At 36.7% G+C, this 22,519-nt stretch overlaps 1 protein-coding gene across 8 annotated transcripts in view; it reads left to right on the forward strand.

Moving 5' to 3' along the window:
- Positions 1 to 22,519, forward strand: part of elmo1 (engulfment and cell motility 1 (ced-12 homolog, C. elegans)) — an 89,967-nt gene that overhangs the window by 43,329 nt on the left and 24,119 nt on the right. For 2 of the 8 annotated variants that reach the window (XM_079880142.1, XM_079880141.1), the window contains exons 7-16: positions 3,437 to 3,472; positions 6,456 to 6,555; positions 7,348 to 7,499; positions 7,826 to 7,904; positions 9,754 to 9,795; positions 9,951 to 10,001; positions 10,308 to 10,430; positions 10,590 to 10,718; positions 12,962 to 13,066; positions 15,170 to 15,278. In XM_079880142.1, coding sequence (XP_079736268.1) covers positions 3,437 to 3,472; positions 6,456 to 6,555; positions 7,348 to 7,499; positions 7,826 to 7,904; positions 9,754 to 9,795; positions 9,951 to 10,001; positions 10,308 to 10,430; positions 10,590 to 10,718; positions 12,962 to 13,066; positions 15,170 to 15,278 — 926 coding nt within the window. The remainder of the gene's footprint in view (positions 1 to 3,436; positions 3,473 to 6,455; positions 6,556 to 7,347; positions 7,500 to 7,825; positions 7,905 to 9,753; positions 9,796 to 9,950; positions 10,002 to 10,307; positions 10,431 to 10,589; positions 10,719 to 12,961; positions 13,067 to 15,169; positions 15,279 to 22,519) is intronic. The other 6 variants (XM_079880146.1, XM_079880145.1, XM_079880144.1 and 3 more) reach the window with 3 other exon arrangements.

Genomic DNA, 22,519 nt, shown 5'->3' on the forward strand with positions numbered 1-22,519 from the left:
ATTTAACATATGATAATGATAAGAAATTAGCAAATAAAATAGAAAACAGTTATTTTAAATTGTAATAATATTTCACAATATTGCTGTTAGTATTTTCACAAATAAATGTAGCCTTGGTGAGCATAAGGGACTTATAAAAATAAATAAATAAAACATACCGGCTCCAAACGTGTGAAAGCTAGTAGATTATTCTCAATGAGAACAAAAACACAATGATTTGGCATTGGTAATACACAGTGCCTTAAAACACAACACAGCGACTCACCTTCAAACATAACGCAACGTGCTGTAAAACACAAAACTTATAACCCAACACAACAAAGTGTCCTCAATCACAACACAAATAAAAATGTTCCCTCAAATACAAAACGTGCTTTTAATCACATAAGAACACACCAGTGTTCGTGTCTTTAAACACAAAACAACTTGCTCTGATACAAAACAACACTGAGGGCACGTTGTTGTGTTGTGTTTGAGGCCACAATGTTGTGTCTGAGAGGGTGTGGTGTTGTGTTTTCACACACTTTGTTGAGTGTGGTGTTGTGTTTTCACACACTTTGTTGTGTTTGATGACTCTTTGAGAGCAAATGTTGTGACTGAGGACATTTTGTAGTATTTTGTTTGTATCTGTCCAATACAACACAACTCAATCACATCAGAGATGCATCATCCAAATAAACTGAAGAATTTTTATATCACAGTGGTCTGTTAATAATAAATGAAGTGTATACATTTCACTCCCTCCTCCAGTCTCCTCTGCGATCTAAAGCAGCCGTGTGACCTGACCATCTCAGTTGAAGGTTAAAGCGGAGATAGACTATCTGCTGAGCTGGCACTTTTTCAACTCCTATACGGACGGTCCCATGAGGAGGCCGAGCTCTGCCAGCAGACACAAACTGCCTTAGGAGAGAGAGAAACATGGAGGGAGAAAACTGGGACTAGAGAAACACACTTAGAGGCAGAGTCAAGGAATAATAATGTACTAAAGAAAAACAAAGGCGGCTAGGAAGATACACTTTCAAGACAGCTAGAGGGAAGAAATTGTTTAAAAAAAGACACGGTTGTCTGTCAAACTGGATGTCTCCTCTACGGCTGGTCAACTTCACAGGCTTGTGCTTTTGTTTTCCGTTACATGCTAACCTAATTATGCCTGTCCTTGCTCCATTTGTTAAGGTCATACTATTCCAATGGCTGTTTTCATGTAGTTGTGGAAGAACATTTATCTGAATTGCCGATACATTAATTTTCTTGCATGAGCAAAAGTGATTTCCCTCTGGTGCTCGGCCGGTTAAGGGAAATTATGCTGCCGTTGGGATGTTGGTTTTATTTCACTGAATCAATAGCTGCGTTTTTACTTATCGGAGCTCTGCGCCGCCAGCTGAGGTGTTTCAACATTTCGGTACGCTGAAGAGCTGACCATGGAAATGATTTCCATGGGTATGTTTTATATAAAGCAGCTCTGTGTCAACAGCTCCTGACCTCAAAGAGCCTATGTGTGGGTTTCTATGCAGTCCTTTCATACCGTTAAGAATCCAAGTGGACACGCACATGCACACAAGTACACACTGTTTCACATTCTTGCCGTGGATTCCCGTTAGCCGCTGACCAAGCAATGATTATTCAAAAGACTTAAGCATGACGGCACTCTTGAGGATACAGAGTGAGTTCTCTTACATCATGGGGCATGAATGCAGCCGGTTGAAGAGTTAGTGGTGTAGTGGCTCCCTCTACTGGTCATGTGCCACAGTAACACTCTGATTGAGGTTGTTGATAACCGTTAAAAGATTCACAAAGTAACTTTATGCTCTGTAAAATGTTTTGCATTTAAAACGAGTATTACCGCTGTTTTGATTGCCAGAGGAATATAAATTCAGAAATTGTTTCGGATGTCTTTATGCTTGTGCTATTAGTGAAGGTTTATGATATCAAACTATTATATTTGTCAGACACAATTATTGGCAGTTGATTATTATTGTACCAGTTGATTATTAACCCATTTAATCCTAAATTATTCCCAGCTAAGTGTACATATGTATTTTTAGTCCTTGGATTGGCCAATGAAACAAACTGCATTAAAAAAAGGTTTTAAAAGTCGAAAGTATTGATTTATTTTTGGTCACAATTGTAATCCGTAGGAAAATACATAATCAAAATTGGCACAGTTGCTCAATAAAATCCAACAGAAAATTGAAAACAAAGTTTGTAGCTTCACATTTAGTGAAGCCAAGTCTAATTAAAAAGAAATGTATTATTTATTGTATTTATTGCATTAATATTTATTACTTGTTAGGTATTCATGGTTTATCATATACATACATACATATATACATACATACACTCATACACGCACACATATATATATATATATATATATATATGTATGTATATGTGTGTGTGTGTGTGTGTGTGTGTGTGTGTGTGTGTGTGTGTGTGTATGCATATATTAATTATTTTTGTTTAAACAATTCCAGTTGTTTGGAAAAAAAAGAGATGATAAACCATGACTAAATTTTAAATAAAGCAATACATTTATTTTTAATTTTAGTTTCACTTATTGTAACAGTACTTTGAAATCTGTAATTTTATAAGCATTTACAAATGAGGCTATGTGTTTTCCCATAGTTGTGACCACTAACATAAATGTAATATATGGAACTAATTATAGACCCTTAAAACATTATATCCACCAAATGTGATAATTGTATCAGTTTTGTATTTTGGAGCTTTGACACCGATGTTATCTTCCAAGGGGGCAAACCGTCCACATGAACGTATTTTCAAGACCGCCTGCACTTATATTTATAGTTGACAACTCTGTGTGAAATACATCAACAACCCTTTTTTCAGACCCTTCCATCTGTAAACACAAATTCCAGTCACAAATGTAACGTGAAATTAAATGCGTTTTAAAAGTACAGTGCAAGTCATTCGGTAAGAAATGACACGGCAAAAAGGCAACATGCCTCATCTTTAATGATCATTCACGATGAGTAATATCTGTGGATTACAGCCCTGCTGACAGGACCATGAGAGGAAACAAGAGCCACGTTTGAGTCATAAATAAATGCAATATAATGCATGATGATTTGTAATGGATACTTTAGGTAATCCTTCACACTTGCTCATAACCACCACAGGGAGTTAAGCACACGTCGTGCATTAAATGCGTGTGTAGGCAGTATGCTTCTCCCACAGTTCTGCTTTGCATGCTTTGTGTCTCTCAGAAAGGTTTTTTAAATGTTCAGCTATTTTTTTTTTCCTCTCAACTCATGCTGCACTGGATGTTTATGATATACTTTACTTTGTTTTAAACCTTGTGTAAGGGTTTTCCACAGATTTTCCTAATTTAAATGTCATAGTGGGTTCGTAAAGGAATATTTGGACCCTGACTATGTGTTTCTGTCACCCTGACGTCAAAGTTTTTAAATCTTTTCAGACGGTATCAGAAACTACAGAAGATAATGAAGCCCTGGTAAGCCCCTCCCCTCGAGCTGGATAACCCCCCTGTCACTTACCCTCTAATCTCCGGGCCGAGTCTCTGCATGATCGGGCTCTGGCCTCAGTGCTCAAAACCAATCAAAGCGATGGGAACACTTGGCAACTGCTGCTGTTACTACCATTTTTCTGATGGTTTTATGGTTTTGTTTGGATGATTTTTCCATGTAACCAAATCAGCTGTCTTTCTTTGTTTTGCATGTGGTATTGGGCAACATTGGTGCTTTTGGGGAAGCTCTGCACTAATCACTTTTGGGAAACATTTTCAGGTGTTTTTTTTTCTTTTCTCTCCACTCATCGACAACAAACTGCGCTCACATTTCCATATAATTGTAACATCAACTATTCCTCTTAACTCTTAAACAAAATCAAAACACTGCTTGTTTTTTTCAAAAAAGGATGCCCAGGATCCCTCTAAAATTATTGGTTGTCAACCAGAAACTACTTTACTCAACACTAAATATCCCCTTGTGATATTTGATCATCCCTCAGTGCCACTGTGGACATTTTTTTTGTAGGGTTTTGCCCAATTCCAGCTGCAAATACTTCCTGCTCCCAGTGATACATTTATGATTTGCTGTTCAAACTAATGTATTTTGTTATTATCTAGCTAACTTATGCTGTATTAACTCCCTGCTATATAAATACTCAACACCAAGCTAAGTGCAGGCTACTTAAAGGGTAAGTTCACACAAAAATGAAAATTATCCCATAATTTACTCATCCTAGGTGTATATGACTTTCTTCTTTCTACCAAACACAATCAGAGTTATATTAGAAAATATCCTGGCTCTTCCAAGCTTTATAATGGGAGTGAATGGTATCTGAGATTTTGAAGCCCAAAAAAGCACATCCATCCATCATAAAAGTAATCCATACGGCTCCAGTGAGTCAATAAAGGTCTTCTGAAGCGAAGCGATGCGTTTGTGTAAGAAAAATATCCATATTTATATCTTCACTTATTACAACTTCAAAATCACTGGCTTCCGTACGCGAGTCGAGTTCCGGCCGAAGAGTGACCTCTGATCTGATGCATGATGTATTGACTTTATTAACCCCCTGGACCCGAATGGATTATTTTTATGATGGATGGATGTGCTTTTTTGGGCTTCAAAAAATCTCAGTTACTATTCACTCCCATTATAAAGCTTGGAAGAAAGAAGAAAGTCATATACACCTAGGATGGCTTGAGGGTGAGCAAATTATGGGATAACTTTCATTTTTGGGTGAACTAACCCTTTAAGTAATTCCTGTTTCATTTCTGCCTTTTTATGTTCTGTTATTTAAAAAATGTTATGTGTATTTGTTTTTGTAACTTCAGATTTCTTGGCCTGAAGTTTTTTTGATTTTTGTTTTTTGATATTTTTTTTCTCATAAGATGGCTTTTTTGTAACTTTTTGTTCCACCTGTATTTTCGTTATGACAAATAATGAAAAGGCATGAACAGAGGTATTTGTGATGATAGGGGGCAGTGTTATCATTTAAAGCCAAAAATCGGTGAAAAAAGCTGTGGCACATAGGGTGCTTCTCAAACAGAAGGCATGTCCTTCCTAGTCCAGTCCTTCTGAGGTTTGTAGGTGAAAGTCCTTAGCATTAAAAGTTAAAATAAGACAGTCTAGTGAGTGCGCATGGCTACATAAATGTTTCCACCCCTGGGGTCACAACAAGAAGTACAATTAAATAATATATTGTGTATTACAAAACTTCATATTAACTACCTTTCTATTAATGCAGTACATGTTATGACAACCATCTGTGGTCTCCCAGTGGTTCACATTACGCACAGTTTAGCATTATATGATTAATTTACAACAAAATGTATGAAAACATAATGCCTTTATCTCCCAAATATATATTTTTGTCTTGAGTGAAAGTGAAATTGGACAAGCTCAGTGCCGATTCATTTTCTGCCAATTCTTCATTGTGAATTGGAATGTGTGCAGAGGATTGTGGACTGAAGGACACGAAGTTTTCACTTGATGCATCCTTCAAAACAGGCCGAATGAAGGTCCCAAAACAAAGGTTGCCTTTAAAGGATCCTTTAAATTGAGACGTCCTTTGACGGAGCTTGATGACATGTCAGCCGAGATATGCAAACCTTACTAGGATTCAGCTTTCTGATTGAGAAGCACCCATAATGAGGATTATAATTAGTTTTTATTTAAAATAGGTCTTTCTTTTTTTTTTACTCTCAACTAAGTAATTAAGTCCCTGTCTTATTACTTAAAGGAATATTTGAGGTGTAATACAAATTACACTATTATCAACAGCATCAGTGACATGGTAGTATGACTAGAAGTGATGTTATTGTTTACTAAAACTACTAAAAAACATTTTTGTTAACCGATATATAGCTGAAGTCAAATATAATTATAAGATGGAAAAGCTTAAGAATAGTTGCCTTGGAAACTAACTGAAATAAAGTTGAAGTACTAAAATGACTAAAACTGCAATAAAATAAATTAAAGCTATATAGATATATAAACAATGACAAAAAAAAAAAAAAAAAGTTAATTAAGAATATTAATAAATACAATAATAGTAAAAATAATAATAAAATAACCTGCTGTTCCACAAAAGAAAGAAAGTAATTCAGGTTTGCAACAAATAATGGCATAATGTTCATCTCTGGATGAACTATCCCTTTAAGTTGTATTTAACCTACAATATTCCTTTGAAGACTATCATATTCTATTGTGTGTCCGTTCATCATTACTATAATGTCCCAAACAAACTGCTGCATGATACCACTGAACATTTCTGCTAGTGTAACTGCTCCTGCTGCCAAACGCTCTGGCATTGGCTGCTCTTCTGAAGGACAGCTACATCAGCTCGGCTGACTCCATGTCCTCCAGCTTCTTCTCACTCACTCTCGCTCTGTAAGGCTGAAGCTTAGCTGTTCTTTCAGTGCAGGTGAGCGGTAGAGACGTGGCTAGTGGCTGTTGTCTTGTCTTTTATAGCTTTGGTGACCTGCTCTCCTTTACACTGACGGCCTTCGTGGAGCTCATGGACCATGGCATTGTCTCCTGGGACACCTTCTCTGTGGCCTTCATCAAGAAGGTGCGTGGTCTGTGTGGGTCCTAACGCCCCAATATAGTCATGGGGACACTATGCTGTCAAAAAATCTCTATCCTTCGGATGAGACGTTAAATGAGGTCCTGACTATCTGTGGTCATTAAAAATCCCAGGATGTCCTTTGAAAATACAGTAGGTGTTTAACCCTGGCATCCTAGCCTTATTTGCCCATTGGCCTCTGTCCATTATCATAGCCTCCTACTCATCTCCATATATACTGATTGGCTTCATCACTCTGTCTCTTCTTCACCAATAAGCTGGTGTGTGGTGGGCGTTCTGGCACAAAATGGCTGCCGTCGCATCATCTAAGTGGATGCTGCATATTGGTGGTGTTTGAGGAGATTTCCCCCATTCCATGTAAACAGATACATGTACTTTTTTTCCATGTGCCGAGAAAAGTGCTATATAAATGTAACAAATTATTATTATTATTATTATTTAAAAGTCACAAGGGTGTATAACTTAAGTATTTTATGTCGTTGGATAAAAAGTAAAAACATCTTGAGCTTGTGATCTTATTTCAGGCATTTAACCTGATGGAACCAGAAGTGCAATTAACATAATGCATAAATTTACATTATAAAATAAATAAAATTCACTAAGTTGTCACTAAGTTGGGGCTTCAGCTGAATATAATGTGTTTGATTATTAAACATGTCATAAGACATTAAATCGTACTGTGTTCATGCTCTATTTTGATGGAACTCTAGCTTTTAAACATTTAAAATCCGCATTTCTGTGCATTCAATTCTTTTTAACTTGTCACTTCATCCTTAGATTGCCAGTTATGTGTGTAAATCTGCCATGGACACTGCTGTACTCCAGAGGTCTCTAGCCATCCTGGAATCAATGGTCCTCAACAGTCAAGATCTCTACCAGAAGGTGGCTCAAGAAATCACCATTGGCCAGCTCATCCCTCATCTGCAAGGGTATGGAGCAGGGATAATTTATATTTCTTTGGCATTGTAGTTCTCATATTGTATTCAGTTTATTTAAAGAAAAAGTTAATCCATTTATTCTTACCCATTTGTCATTTATTCTTCTCCAAGCATGACTGTCAGGCTCCAAAAATTACAAAAATGCACCATTATTAGTGCGTGCAGCCAAGTTTGAATATGCACATCGGGGCGTCAAGCTTTTGGGGCTTTACAACCCTTCGTTACTGTATTTTTTGTAATTGATGATAATTTTTGGTGAACTATACCTTTAATTGTTGCTCTCTTAATTTTTTTTTCCCCTCTCTCTCTGGCAACAGGACGGATCAGGACATTCAGACTTACACTATCGCAGTGATTAATGCGTTGTTCCTCAAAGCCCCTGAGGAGAAGAGACAGGTACAGCACACACAAACCCATTTTCTGCTTTTTCCATTTGTTTGTTGTTGTATAGACTAAATAATGATAGTTTCTTCATCAGGCAAGACGTGAGAAAATGTCACCCGAATGTCTTCCATGTTTGTCTAAATTATTGTTCTAACAAGCCACAACTTTCTATAGTGTCATACAATATTATTTCATGACAACTCTCGATATTGAATGTTATTGAATATGGCATATATTAATGTATTTGGTCTTGGCGGACTAGATCTGCTATGCTATTGCTTCTGCTAATGATAATTATTATTGCTGCAGCAGAGCAAATATGGACTTGCTACAGCTAATAGATACAGAGACACGTTTCTGTGAGCATGTAAGATATGCTGCTGCTGCATAAATAGACCATCCTGTAGTAGATCTAGGCAGGTGGAGCGGGGGAGGTGGAGCATACACTGAACCAGACTATTTAAATGTTGAGCAAGCAATCTCATTGGCTGCAACATCAGCAGAGGCCCACCAGCTTGGGCCATGCGGTAATGATGTGAGTGCTTGCAGATTGCATGCAAAGAACCTTTCAGCCTGCGCCCTCTAGTGGTTCATGACTGAACTAGATACATTTTGTCCGTCGTTCGGTATTATCTTGGATGGCTCCGCACACTGAAATCTCATTTGTCCAAATTCTTACTCCACATCACTGCATATTAAACATCAAATATGTAGTGATTGGCTAACATTTGTCACTTCATGCAGCATTTTGGTTTCAGTGCGAACATAAAAATTGCTAGACATTGGAAAATCGGTTTGGACAAAGTGTAAGAGGTGCCGTTTGTGTTAAATAGTGCATGCGTAGTCATGCAAGTATGTCACTTAATTTGGCATAATTTTGTACCTGTTTGTGTGTGAGTGTCCGTTTGTATGTTCGTTTTTCACCTCAGATCATTTCCTTTTCCTTTCCTCCACCCTTATTAAATGCCTGTTATTCTTAATAACCAACTGAGTGGAATGAGTGAGACAACAATCCTTAAAGGCGTGGTCACATTTACAGATTTTCTGTGAGTTTTCGTGTGTAAAATCCAGTAATTTCAATAGGACGATCATGAAATTTGTGTGAGAGCGAAAGATTTCGCCACACAGATTTTGTCGCTCGAATTTGCCACGTTAACTGTCAGAGAGCTGCTTGGTTAGAAAGTGACTACTGTGTGATCTGTGCTTCATACATTGCTACACTATTGACAATAAACAATGGACCTTTTTTTGGCCGTGAAGCTAATGTGACTGCGTTTTTTAATTTGATTAACTGAAGTGAAGGAAAAATATTTTGTGAAAAAATAAAACATTTTTAGGTAAAGCTGTTGTAAGCAATGCTAACCACCTTGCTAACTTCCCTTAAACTAAGCCACTGAATTAGATCGCCCCTCATTTCTACGACCATACGCCTGCTCTCCTAAGATACGTCGAAGTCCGGACGTTAGCAGAACCTGAACATGCAAAATGATTGACAGACAGCGACTCCCAGTGTTCTGATTGGCTAACACATGGTGCCTGTTTACAGAGCCCTGTGCTGTGTGGTTTCTCAGGACACCTATTTTTGTGATATTAGTCAGGCAGTTGGACATTTTTTGTGTAGTACTAAAAAAATTGCTTACAGCAGCTTTAAGTAAGTGAGTGACTTAGGAGTCACAGCGGGCTCATGTACCTGCCTCATATCCTAAATGTCAATTTACAGTTTCTCCAGGTCTGTTTTGCTGACCTCTCATTTCTGTGCTACTAACAAAATGCCTCTGCTTTCTCTCTCGCTTCTTTTCTCTTCTCTTTTTCTGTCTCATTCTTTCATTATTTCCTCCCCTTGCTGTGCTCGTAATGGTAGTTTGATGAGGAAAATGTGAACATCCTCGATTGTCCTCTAACAGTAAGTGCTCTCTAGTTAAGGTGAACCCTCTGTAGGGGATTTAACTGATATTTGACTGAGCTGTTTTGTAGAGCTATACCTTTTAAAGAGGTTATTGAAGATGTGTGTGTGAACGTGTGAGATTTAAGGTGACTCAATGTTTTGTTTGATTACAGGAGATGGCTCACATTCTAGCACAGAAGCAACTGCGCTCAATCATCCTCGGTGTAAGTGCACAGTATGCATACTACAAAAATAGTACAAGTAGTATGGCAGTATGCCATTCTGAACATAAATATCTCTCGCTGGTTCTGTTTTCCTGTAATTGATGCAAAAAACATACTGGTAAAGTAGTAATTTGTTGTTAGTATTTAGAAGTAGTATAGGTATTAGCAGTAATAATAATAATAATAATAGTAATAATATATTCTTTAACCCTAATCATTAAATGACTGGAAAAGTCACGATACCATCTCCACAGCAGTCAAACGTTCTCCATCTGTCTAACATTCTCTCTCTTTCTCATTTGTCAGAATGTGATCAGGAGTAACAAACCCATAAATGATGAGATGGCACACCAGCTCTATGTGCTACAAGTCTTGACCTTTAACCTTTTGGAGGACCGCATGATGACGAAGATGGACCCTCAAGACCAGGTGAAACTCTATCACTGAACAGTTTTTACAGATGTAGTCAGACAACGTTCAGCCCTGCTTATTATATAGTTGCTTGCCAAATAAACAACTGGACATTACATATTGATTTGATTTATGAGAGCTGTGCAATAATATGGTTTCATTCCTGTGTTTATGAAGGCTCAGAGGGACATCATCTTCGAGCTGCGCAGGATTGCTTTTGATGTTGAGTGCGAGTCCAACAACAGCGGCAGCATTGAGAAGCGCAAGTCCATGTACACGCGAGACTACAAAAAACTGGGCTTTATTGTAAGTTTTCATACATTCCAATGTTATACTCTTTGCTAGCTCTAAATTGTCAGAACTGGAAAAAGATCTAGATGTTTTTCATTGTAGTCCTCGCTCATTTAATAAACTCCGTGGTGAAGATACATTTCAGTATGTGGGTGCAAGCGAGAAAGTCTCATTTAGGCGCAATGTCCAAAAATGTAATAAATTCATGAACAATGACCTGGAATTGTTTATCTGAAGCTGTTTGTCCCCAAATAACATCACTATAATTGCAGTTCAAAGCATTGTCTGAATCCATTGAGGCTCGGCTAAGCTCAGAGCATTCAGAGCTCTTTTATAAAATTTGTTTGACACATTTCACTGCAACAAAATATCCAGCGCTCGCTCCTTTGCACATCAAACAGGGCACCTCATCAGACATGCCCAGATGGCAGAGATGCTGCCTGTCAATCTGTCATATTTCGACACTGTATTTTTTTTTTCTCATGTGAGTTTGTCAGCCAGGTTTCAAGCAGCGACATCAAGGCCTGGGCAATATGAAGGAAATATGTATTTATTATTTTGATGGCAAATATTCAGATGATTATTATTTCATGTTTTGCAAATTTTTCCCTCAAACTGTAATGCTGAAAATATAATTTGTGATAAAAAAAAATCAATTAATATATTCAATTAATATATCAATTAGTTTGCTGTTAGTGAGCTGTGCAGAATGTGTTAAGACAACAGTGTTGCTAATGAGGGCTGTGTTCCAACTCTCTCAGGGCATTGTCACGTTGATGGATGGGAAATTGGTCTCCAGTGCCCTCGCCACAGACGTGTTTTTAAGTACTGTGCGCTGCCAGTGGACTTTGCCTCTGGCTGACTGTGTTCAGAATGTAATATTAGCATCTTGCATTCTCCATACTGTGCATTATATACTGTATGCTATGCACTGTATAACTTAAATAAACTACTGCTCAAAAGTTTAGGGTCGGTAAGATGATATATATATACTGTAATATAATATAATATAATATAATATAATATAATATAATATAATATAATATAATATAATATAATATAACAATATTTTGTAACATTTTAAATGTATGCTATTTCAAATAAATGCTGTTCTTTTGAATTTTGAATGATCATGGTTTCCTCAAGCAGTATGTATAATAATATTATATAATAATAGGAAATATTTATTGAGCACCAAATCAGCATATTAGAATGATTTCTGAAGGATCATGAGATGCAGAAGACTGGAGTAATGACGCTGAAAATTCAGCTTTAAAGTAGAACACAGTAATTTCAAATTTGTATTATTGTATTTAAAATGTTTTTACTATTTTTTTTATTAAATAAATACAGTCTTGGTGAGCAGAAGTGACTTCTTTTAAAATCTGACCCCTTACCGAACTTTTGGCATCCCGCTGTCTCTTAACGCTTCCATTGAATGGAAAAGAGCAGTGTGAACATTGTTCCAAATTGTTCTTTTTGTGTTCCATGGAAAAAAGAAAGTTAGTTTATAACAACATGACATTAAAGACTGTAAATTATAATTTTGGGATTAGCTATTCCTTTTGCTTCTTTTAAAGTGCTATTAACTAATGATTTAAGAATAGGGTGCAAAAAAACATTGATGTTACTTGCAGTTCATTTGAAATGTAATATTGCATTGAGGGATACAGAATTTTGTTCTGGTTACATACTGCTTTTTTATTCCATACATGCAAAAATTGCCATTTTTGCACAGTACACACATACTCCAAACTGCAAATCTACAAAGTTAGAATGCCCTTCCAAACGTTCCTTCTGTCTCTGTTTCACTGTCTGTGAGTAATCAACCATGTTTTTACTCTGTGGTTCCTCTATTCAGCACCACAGACTCACCAGGGTCCATCCAAAAGCAAACACAGCATAATTGGCAAACTCTAAATCCAGTCAGGCAGCCACAGAGCCCTCATCCTCAAAGCCAGCCATCTCACATTTTCTGAAAAGCGCAGATTATTTTGAAGTAGACGGTCGAGCAGAGGGAGCCGATATCGCAGTCGTAGCATTTGCAGAGAGCTTGCTGGGCCTTTGTCATCCACCGGGGATATACAGGCCTGTTTCTGAATCACAGACTGGAACCAATGTAACACTTCTCTTATCTCGACTCAACTACTCAAAATGCAATACGAGACTCTGCGTGATTACGATGCGAGTCATGGTGTCAAGACTAGTGTGTGTGTGTATCCTCTCGATCATGCTTGTGTTTGTGTGTGTTTGTGTAGAATCATGTGAATCCTGCGGTGGACTTCACTCAGATTCCTCCTGGGATGCTGGCTCTGGATAACATGCTCTATTTCGCCAGGCATCATCAGGATGCTTATATCAGGGTAAGACATGCTCACTTTACATAGGTGCGGAAACAATTTTCTTTCAATATTTATTTCTAATCTGCTTTATTTATAAACTGACTTGTGCTCAATTATCACCTCTGAAGCAAAGTGTTACCTCACCAATGCTGACCTGAGTCATGCATTTACATTAAGATTTTACAAATTAAATTTAAGACCTATTAAAATGATTATTAATATTTTTGTTATACCAATTAAGACATTTAAGACTTTTTATGACCTTAAATATCATAAATTTGTTTTTTTAAGGACCTTCTAGAATTTTTTTTTTTTATTCGCACATGTGCTCTTAAATGCATTTTACAGTTTGCACCCATATTTTTGGTCGCAACTGATTGCACTTGCACTTTCGAGCCCTGTCTCCCCTAAAATCCATCATCCACCCCTTTATTCATACTCATAGACTCAGTAAGGAAAGTGAATTGGGATTGAATGAGGACATTCCTTGTCTCCTCACATTACTCTTTAACTGTACTATTCCACTTCACTGCCCTCTGCAACAGCGTGCTGTGATTCTGCAGCTCATCGCTTGCGATACCCTGAAAAACCCTAAAATACACTCAGAACTCCGTATACACCCCAGTGCCCAAACACTTAGCAGTATAAAGACCATTTTTGTGGGCCCCCCTCATCTGGGACTGACAACAATTCCTCCCACACTGAAATACAGCTTAAAAACTTGCTTGGTGTTATTTTTGTTATTTCTAGCAATAAACGGTAAATAAACATCCAAATTAAAGAGAGAGTTCACCCAAAAATTAAAATCATGTACTCACTCTCATGTCGTTCTGAACCTGTTTGACTTTCTTGCTTCTGTCAAACAAAACAAGTTGTTTTCAAGAATTGTTTTGTTCGTACTTTGTCAGTGTGGTCCAAAACAACATAAAGAAAAATTAAGACTGGGGGTGAATTATCCATTTAAATAGTCAAAATGTATAAATAAAATGAAATAAAATAAAATAAAAATAACTGTCAGAATGAGTAACAAGATTGTGTCTGGGGTTGTAAATTTAGCCTAAACTATTAGCCTACTCTAACCTATTACATCTTTCTGACCAAATGTTGGTTTGTAGTTGTGGATGGATTAATGGATAAATGTGAATTTGCCATAAATGAAATATTAGTTTGATCATTTTTCTTATATTAACTCTTTCCCCGCCAGCGTTTCTTAAAGTTGCCAGCCAGCGCCAGCATTTTAGAAAATTTTCACTAAACTTTCATTGCCCCCAGAATATTTAGTGGAATGAATATCTGATCATGCAATATATTAAAAGAAAGAAAAGAACATTTGCTTTAGAAAAAAATACATGCATTCTTCTTTTTAATCAACAATTGAATGTGGGTAATTTTTATTGAGAGAAAAAAAGCAACATTTTGTACAAAAAGCTGAGAAAATCGCATTTTTGTCAAAGACTACGTCCAGATCGGGTTCAGAAAGATGATCAAAACATAGGCTGAGTAGATCGAGTCCATAAGTCCATCAACACCCCCAAAAAACAGTAGCTGAAAAGTACCCAGTTGACTTACTATTTTCAGCGTGATCCTGAAGTGCACAGCTGATGGACACTTTACTATCCCATGAGGCCACAGGAGAGGATTTGTGAATGGCAGTGAAGCAAGCGACACAACTGACGCCTGAATTTCATTAATAATACCCATATTTATAGTATATAGAAAGTACTTTTTTAACTGTCTCAAAGTAAGTTCATATTCAAGTGTAGTACCTACTCAAGACGGTATGCAATTTCAGACGCTGCTATGGATTGCCAGAAAATTCTATCAATGGTGGGGAAGCATTGTGTCATAAATAACGGAAAATTCCGTCAATGGCGGAGAAAGAGTTAACTTGTTGTATAAAGGCGAGTGGCTACATAAAAAAAAATGCACACGTTTTTTTTCATGGGTGTCACAATTTTAATAAATATAACATATTTTTTGAAATTGGGGAAATCATTGGTAACCAGGTTGCACACAAAAATGAAAAGTAATTTATGCAGCTCAGTAGTTTTTTCTACAAAGCATTTTGCTTTAACAAAAATTTAATTCTTTCAAAAACCCTTTAATTCTTTGTGTATGTTACAGATTGTACTGGAAAACAGCAGTCGTGAGGATAAACACGAGTGTCCATTTGGTCGCAGTAGCATTGAACTGACGAAGATGCTGTGTGAGATTCTCAAAGTCGGAGAACTTCGTAAGTGTCTTCTTATTTACCATTGACATATGCCAGATGTCTTTGAGTTTCTTTATTGAAAGAATCATTTTTGTCATTGTTTTGTCTTTGTCTTTATTCCACACGTTGAGACTGAACATTTACAAGCAGTGAAGATAAAAGGCAACATTAGACTTTATAATTGTAGAGGAGCTCATAAATTAATGAAGTAAAGAGCCTAATGTTTGCCCTCTTCCAGTGTCTGAGCTTTTAAGACTTGCTTTTATGTCTCAAGTTGAGGCTGCAATAACCGACGATGTCTGACCTGAGCTAATGCATGAGGATTGAGTCTAGTATGACTCAAACTCAAAGCAGGACACTCTGTTGCACATGAGAGAGAGAGAGAGAGAGAGAGAGAGAGAGAATATATGGAGGTGAGCATTCTGCTTATCGATTCATGTGTGCGCATTTTGGTGTGGTTTTAAACCATTCAAGCGCAAGAAGAAGCGTAAGAGAAGACAATTTGGGACTCTAATGGAAAATAAAACCATAAATCCACTCACTATAAATACATTTATTTTCTAGTGATATTTTATTAGTCATATTGAGTTTCTGCCCCCACATCCGTAAATTGTACCTCAGGGCCGGTATAAGACAAAGAGTCTCCTTTTCATCCTTCTCTGGAGTGGTTGAGAAATCACAAAGAATTGTAAATCCGTTGCTATATTCAGTCACGCACCATTTAATGTGGCACAGTTGGAGTGATCCATCACATTTATTAAGCACAATATTGAGAGGGTAATGAGCAGCCAGCAAAGCATTTTATTGTTTAAAAACTCCATTTGGTATTCTGATTCAAATTAGCAGAAAAGAGCACAACCTCACTGAGAGCTTTTGGGCGTTATTGAACGGTAAGTATATTCTCAGTGGAGATTGCTCCACCATCCTGTCATCGGAAACTTAATTAACTGAACTTGCTGAGAAAGCTTAATGTAACTCCTCATTTAAAAAGTAATGCGTGTCTTTTAAAGCAAGGGCTGTGGGAGGACACTGCTGTTTTAACTAGGAGAAGAACACTTTCACATACACTTTAAGTAAGTTTCCATTTGGCAGATACTTTTGTTCAAAGTAATTTATGATGCACTTACAGACTCAGGGTAGATGCTTTGTATGAGTTGACGTGGCAGTGAAAGATGTAGAATTGCTTGTTTTGATTTTTGTGAATGTTAAAGGGGCGCATATCTTTAACCACAATGCCATACTACTCACTATACTCTTCTCATTTGAAGTTTTATACAAATAGCAGATACTTATTTTGATGCATATGACTCACTTTGATGTCATATCTTCAACAGTGATGGGCCAGTTTGTGCACTCATCAATCCAGAAAAAGCCATGTCACACCTTTGAAAGCTTTGGAGACCCCATTGGTGTTGCAGATGATTGCTCATTTTATGTTAATGAGAGTTTCCCGACACTTGTTTTAGCTTTTAGGCTATCATATCCTTTCAATTATGCTGAACAGTACACTGTTGTGGGCAAACAATTCTTCCTGAACCATCTCTCAATACCCTGTCAATTTGACCCTACCCATGATAGATTTTTTAAATGGCATTTCCCACATCACATTTAAATATGTTTTATCTAGCTGTGGTATAAGAGTTTCTGTTCGACCAGCACTTCCTTCAGCAGTCATGAATTATTTATCAGGAATCCAGGTGTCCCTGCTTCACCTCCTCTCAGAGAAGTGTTGAAAGTTTTATAGCTGTCCATGTTTTTCCTGCAAAAGCTTTAATGGAATCTGCGGTGGTCAGACGCCATGCAATGGCTTCCAATTTCAGCCTTTAAAAAGGCGTATCTAATATTTATGAGGAGAATCAAAATGGCTACTGGCAGAAATGTCCTTGCTTATGGATTTATGGTGTTATTGTACTTTTACTGGGGGAAGAGAGTTTCCATCTTATGACTGAACTAACATACTAATGATGGCTCAGAACTGTGAATAATTTGGCCTATTATAGAGTTGAACTATAGGAACTATATTGAAAACTATATAGTAAATATATGCAAACCAGCACATTCATCATCTTTGTCAATAAAGATCTTACAAAAATCAATTTTACAATTACAGTAAACCATAAATATAGCAAAAATGTCTGGTGAATGCTGTTTTAACATCTCACCGGGGTGTTTTTAGAGATATTGATGTTGAGCAAATGCCCTAAAAATTCAATTTGACATTTATCTAAAGTCAACGTGAGTTGAGTTTGAAATGTAAAACAATGGATCAAGCTCCTAATCCAAAGTATGAGGATTAATAATAATAATGATTCTTAGATTATTTTATAATCTATATACACTACTCTTCGAATAAAAAGTTTGGGCTCCGTACGATTTGTTTTATGTGTTCACTGAGGCTACATTTATTTGATTGAAAATACAAAAATACAACAAAAAAACAGTATTATTGCGAAATAGTATTGTAATTTAAAATTACTGTTTTCTAGTTTAATATATTTTTTAAAAAGCTGAATTTTCAGCAGCCATTACTTAATCATTCTAATATGCTGATTTGGCGCTGAAGAAATATTTTTATTATTATCAATTTTCAAAACAGTTGTGCTATTTTTGTGGAAACCATGATACATTTTTCCCCTCAGTATTTTTTGATGAATAGAAAGTTCAAAAGAAAAGCGTTCATTTAAAATAAAAATCTTCTGTAACAATTAATTTTGACCAATTTAATGCATATTTGCTGAAGAAAAGTATTTATTTCTTAAAAATACCTTTATAATCTTGAACCGAGATGTACTGGATATCAGACTTTGTATAAATCAATAAATATCAGAAAGAAATTGGGTAACTTTTAATAATAATTATTAAAAAAAAAACTTAAACATTATTACAGTTTCATTCTGCTTTCTAAGATAATTCATAATTATTTTATTCTATTTATTGCGCACATCAAATATGTCTGGACCACACGTGTGCCATCAGGGATGAATTGCAAATTCAACTTAGTTTTACAAATCATAAAAGAAAACAATCACAATGAGCATGTCACAGTCAGATCCCCTGCGTTTGATTTTATTAATACAGCCACAAGCATCAGTGATCCTCAGCGCCCTGCAGATAAAGAGTGGGTTAACAGCATCAGGAATAGGCTTGTCTGTAAATGTCCGTATTATCTCACACCTCCAAGATGATGTTCTTGACATCCCTGCTGCTCAATCATGAGCCCCCTACTGAGATATGGCACACTTTTAAGATGGGCACATGGTGCCATGCCTGGGCAAGCCTGTGTAATGCCTGAGGGATCAACTTTAAGTCTGTGGATGAAACCAGACCGCTCTTCTGTTCAGCTCTAGTTGCTACCAAAATGCAGCGGAAAATACAATGGGTAAAAAAAGTGCTCCTTTCTGCGTATTGACATGGTGCTCCCGCATGTCTTGTTAACCACTGAAGTGTATTTGTTTAGTGGGAAATGTTCTCCTAGGAACATCTTCTGCTTCAGTACTCACTGAGGCTCTTTTTCCTCCCCTGTACAGAAGTTAGTGGATATGGATGTCGGTTTTGACAGGCCGTACTATTGGAGTACTTCAGTTTAACTTCAGCTGCACTCGGTAATAAGACCGCTCATGGCACAACGCACAAATGCTGACAAAAATACACGCGGTGTGGGCAATTACATGGAGTGAACGATGGACGCTAGAGAGCTAAGTTGAGTTAAATAGAAATTTACACTGCCTTTGAAGTGATCCCTGCGGCTGATTCATATTATAAGGTCCCATTAGCAGCTCAAAGAGGTTCAAAAGAACCATTTGCATGCAATATTTTATCTAGTTGAAGTCAAGAATAGTTGAAAACAGGGTTCTTGAATCTTTTTGAGGCCGAAGACCACTTTGTGAATGGAGAGCTGGTGCAGAGAACCCGTTGTATTGGGTGTTGCTTTGTAAGCCTGCCCTATAATAATGTGTATGGTACCATATCAGTGCATTTGTACATACTTTGTTTTGATGTTTACATTACAATGTATTCATTTAAGTTCAGATGCACATCATTGATATTCTAATGGCTCTGCAATGTGGAAGGGACAATGAAAAACATTTATTTAGCTTTTAAAGCTAGGGTAGGTAATCCTGTTCAGAAACACTTTTTTTTATACTGGGTGAAATGGTCCTTCCATCCTGAGAGTAGTCAATAGTTCAGAAAAAGGAATGAAAACAATCAGACCTCTGTAGCAGCTGCAGGACAGTAAAAACTCTGACCAATCACTGCCACTCGGTCCGAGTGTAAAGAACCAATCAGATGCCTTCATGTCTCGTGCCCACGCCCCACTGCGTGCGCTGACCTGCGTGCACTCATCACATGTCACCGTTCCCGGAAATATTCAGCTCACTACACTGAGTAAGCAGGAGTTTGCGGCACAATGGCTGAGAAAATGCAGCAAAAAGTACCAATGCTAAACTTGCCTACTTTGCTAAACTACTTCCTCGGACCCTGCCCGCACTCTTGAACGACCTCCTCTGCTTCGCCCTCGACCCCGGAGTGGACCTGTCCTCGAACCGACGATGCGGTACTTGTCACCGGAGTGTAACGTTAGTCCTCATCAGAGTCAACAATGTTTTCATCATGGAAACTCTTACATGCAAAACACCGTATATGTTATGACTCTTACACGAAATTCACCTTCATCACAGTGTAACTGATGGTAATGGAAAAACGTGTATCAATGCAACCTAGCTTTGCCTTATAAATATAGCTCGTTACCTATAGCCTAAATATAGCTCGTTACCGAATCAAACAAAATATATTTTAAACTTTACCAGTATCGATATGCTAGCTTGATAGTGAGTACTAAAAGCCATCATATGTGTTTATATTTATAGTGATAAAGTTAGGTATTTTATTAAATGTGATTCTGACATGATGTCACTGCATGCACTGCGCTCCTTCCTCTCCGCTCGTCTCAGGTAAATAAATGCGTCTTCCAGCTTAGCCTGAGCGTTTGGCGTCGCGCGTTCATGTGTTTTGGGGGCGTGGCTTTGGAAGGAGCTCAGAAGGGAGGGGGTGGAGTGAATGGAAATAATGAGCTGTGTTTACAACAGTCGTGAGAGGTCTACAGACACTTGATTTTTATACTTTCTTTTTCAGAGTACTTACATTTTAATTATGTATTGGTATATAAAGACAGTTTAAACAAATTTGGAATGTTTTTTTTTTTTAGAAAAATCCTACCTACCCTGCCTTTAAAATGAATATTATTATAAAGTTAACTCAAAAGCATAGTTAATCCAAAAATGTTGTTCTTTCATTCTTTTTATCACTTTCATGTGGTTTTAAACCTGCATTATATTTATTATTTGGTGGAACACAAAAGAAGATTATTTGAAAAAAAGTCGGGGTCCAAAACAACATTGAACCCCACTGCCTTTCATTGAATCGACAAAAAATGACACAATGATTTTTATGCTGGACAAACTTTATATTTTATACCCTAACCCTACCCATAAACTCAACCCTCACAGAAAATTTCCTGCATTTTTACATATTCAAAAAACATAATTTAGTATGATTTATAAGCAGTTTTCTTCATTGGGACCAAAACATGAGTGTGATATGTGGTTCAGGTATTCCCTACATTTTGTTCCACAAGGATAGTAATTCCAGAAATCTTTGACCTTGACAAAATGTAGGGATTATCTGAACCACATATCACACTCTCACATGCACAATTTTTGAAATGCCTTTTAAAAATCACATTTTTCAAAATATCTATAAAGTCATACTTGTTTGGCTGAACTATTTGTATTTAACTAATTTTGATTTAAATCCAGCAATAATAGGTGAACCCCCTGCATTATTGCTGTAGATTCCCTGTAGAAGTTAAGCATAAATTTTTCCAATCTTGGAGACAACAGTTGGATGGTTGATTTCTGAACACTGTAATGTCAGACTGCTGGGAGGTCTTTTCAGGATGGAATGAATGGATAATAATGGATAAAAAAAAAAAATAAATAAAACTGTGCCATTGGTGTGGTCAAGTTTTCTCATGCAAAAAAGATGAGTGAACAGATGCAGCTGCTGTCAGCATCTAACCCACATTCAAACACAGAGGTGCAGGTCCAGGAGAACATCTGCTGTGCTTATATTACATAGCAAAATAGATCCTGTGGCGTATGTAGATAAACATGACATGAGCATCCATTTCATCACACTCAAAGGAAATCAATAGTCTGTGTATTAGTGTACGTGTGTATGTATCATAGTTTGTGGATTGACGAGCATTTATGATAGTGGATTGACATGTGTGTATTATAATTTGTTGACGTGTATTATAGTTTGTGGATTGAAGTGTTTATGAAAGTTTGTGGATAGATGTTTGAGTATGAGACAAGTGAACAGATTGGCGGCGGTCTCATCTGCCATGCATCGTCAGTTGTTTGCATCATGTTGGCAAACCTGCCCCAAGTAAAACTGCTCCTTGATCTCCCTCAATTCTCCTGCCTCAATTCTCCTGCTTAAAGCCAAAATTTGCTTAACGATGATTTAAAGTGATACATTTAAAAATAGAAATTCTGTCATCATTCACTGACCCTCATATTGTTCCAAAACTGTATGACTGACCTTGTTGTACACAAAAAGAGCAATTTTGAAGAATGTAATTTTGATTGATAGTTAATACTTTTTAGCATGTCTTTTTTTTTTTTTTTTTTTTTTTTAACTGTTTTTTTTCGTGTGCAATCTTTACTGATTTTTATAAAGTAAACATAAGAATAGCTTTTATATTGTTAGTAATAGTTCAAGATAAACACTTACTGGACTGAAGCAACTTTGTTATACTTCATGTTAAAATGTGATTACTAATTATGATATATCAGGCTTTTGAGGAATGTTTATTTGTACATTGAATTGCATTGCATTAAATGTTTTGCCCCCACACAATAAAAACTATATAGTTTTGATCTTTAAACTATGCTTTTAAATTTCATCTTACTAAAACATTATTGGGAAATATAGAGAGACAGTTGATATTTATATGCATTTTATGCAAGTAGTCTGCTATACTGTTATAAAAATCTCATTAATATACATTACAAACTGTCAGAATTGATTTCATCTTAATTTTTGGTCATATACATATCAGCAACAGCACCAAATTGTATATTTTTGCTCAGTTTGGGCCTAAAAAATTAGGGTGTTTTTCCTCCTAGAGTACGAGCTCCATATTTTCTTAACTTATGCTGTATGAGCCATAAAAGCCTGAGAAATCAGAGATGATA

This window comes from Squalius cephalus, assembly GCF_949319135.1.
Source record: "Squalius cephalus genome assembly, chromosome: 8".
Classification (NCBI taxonomy): domain Eukaryota; kingdom Metazoa; phylum Chordata; class Actinopteri; order Cypriniformes; family Leuciscidae; genus Squalius; species Squalius cephalus.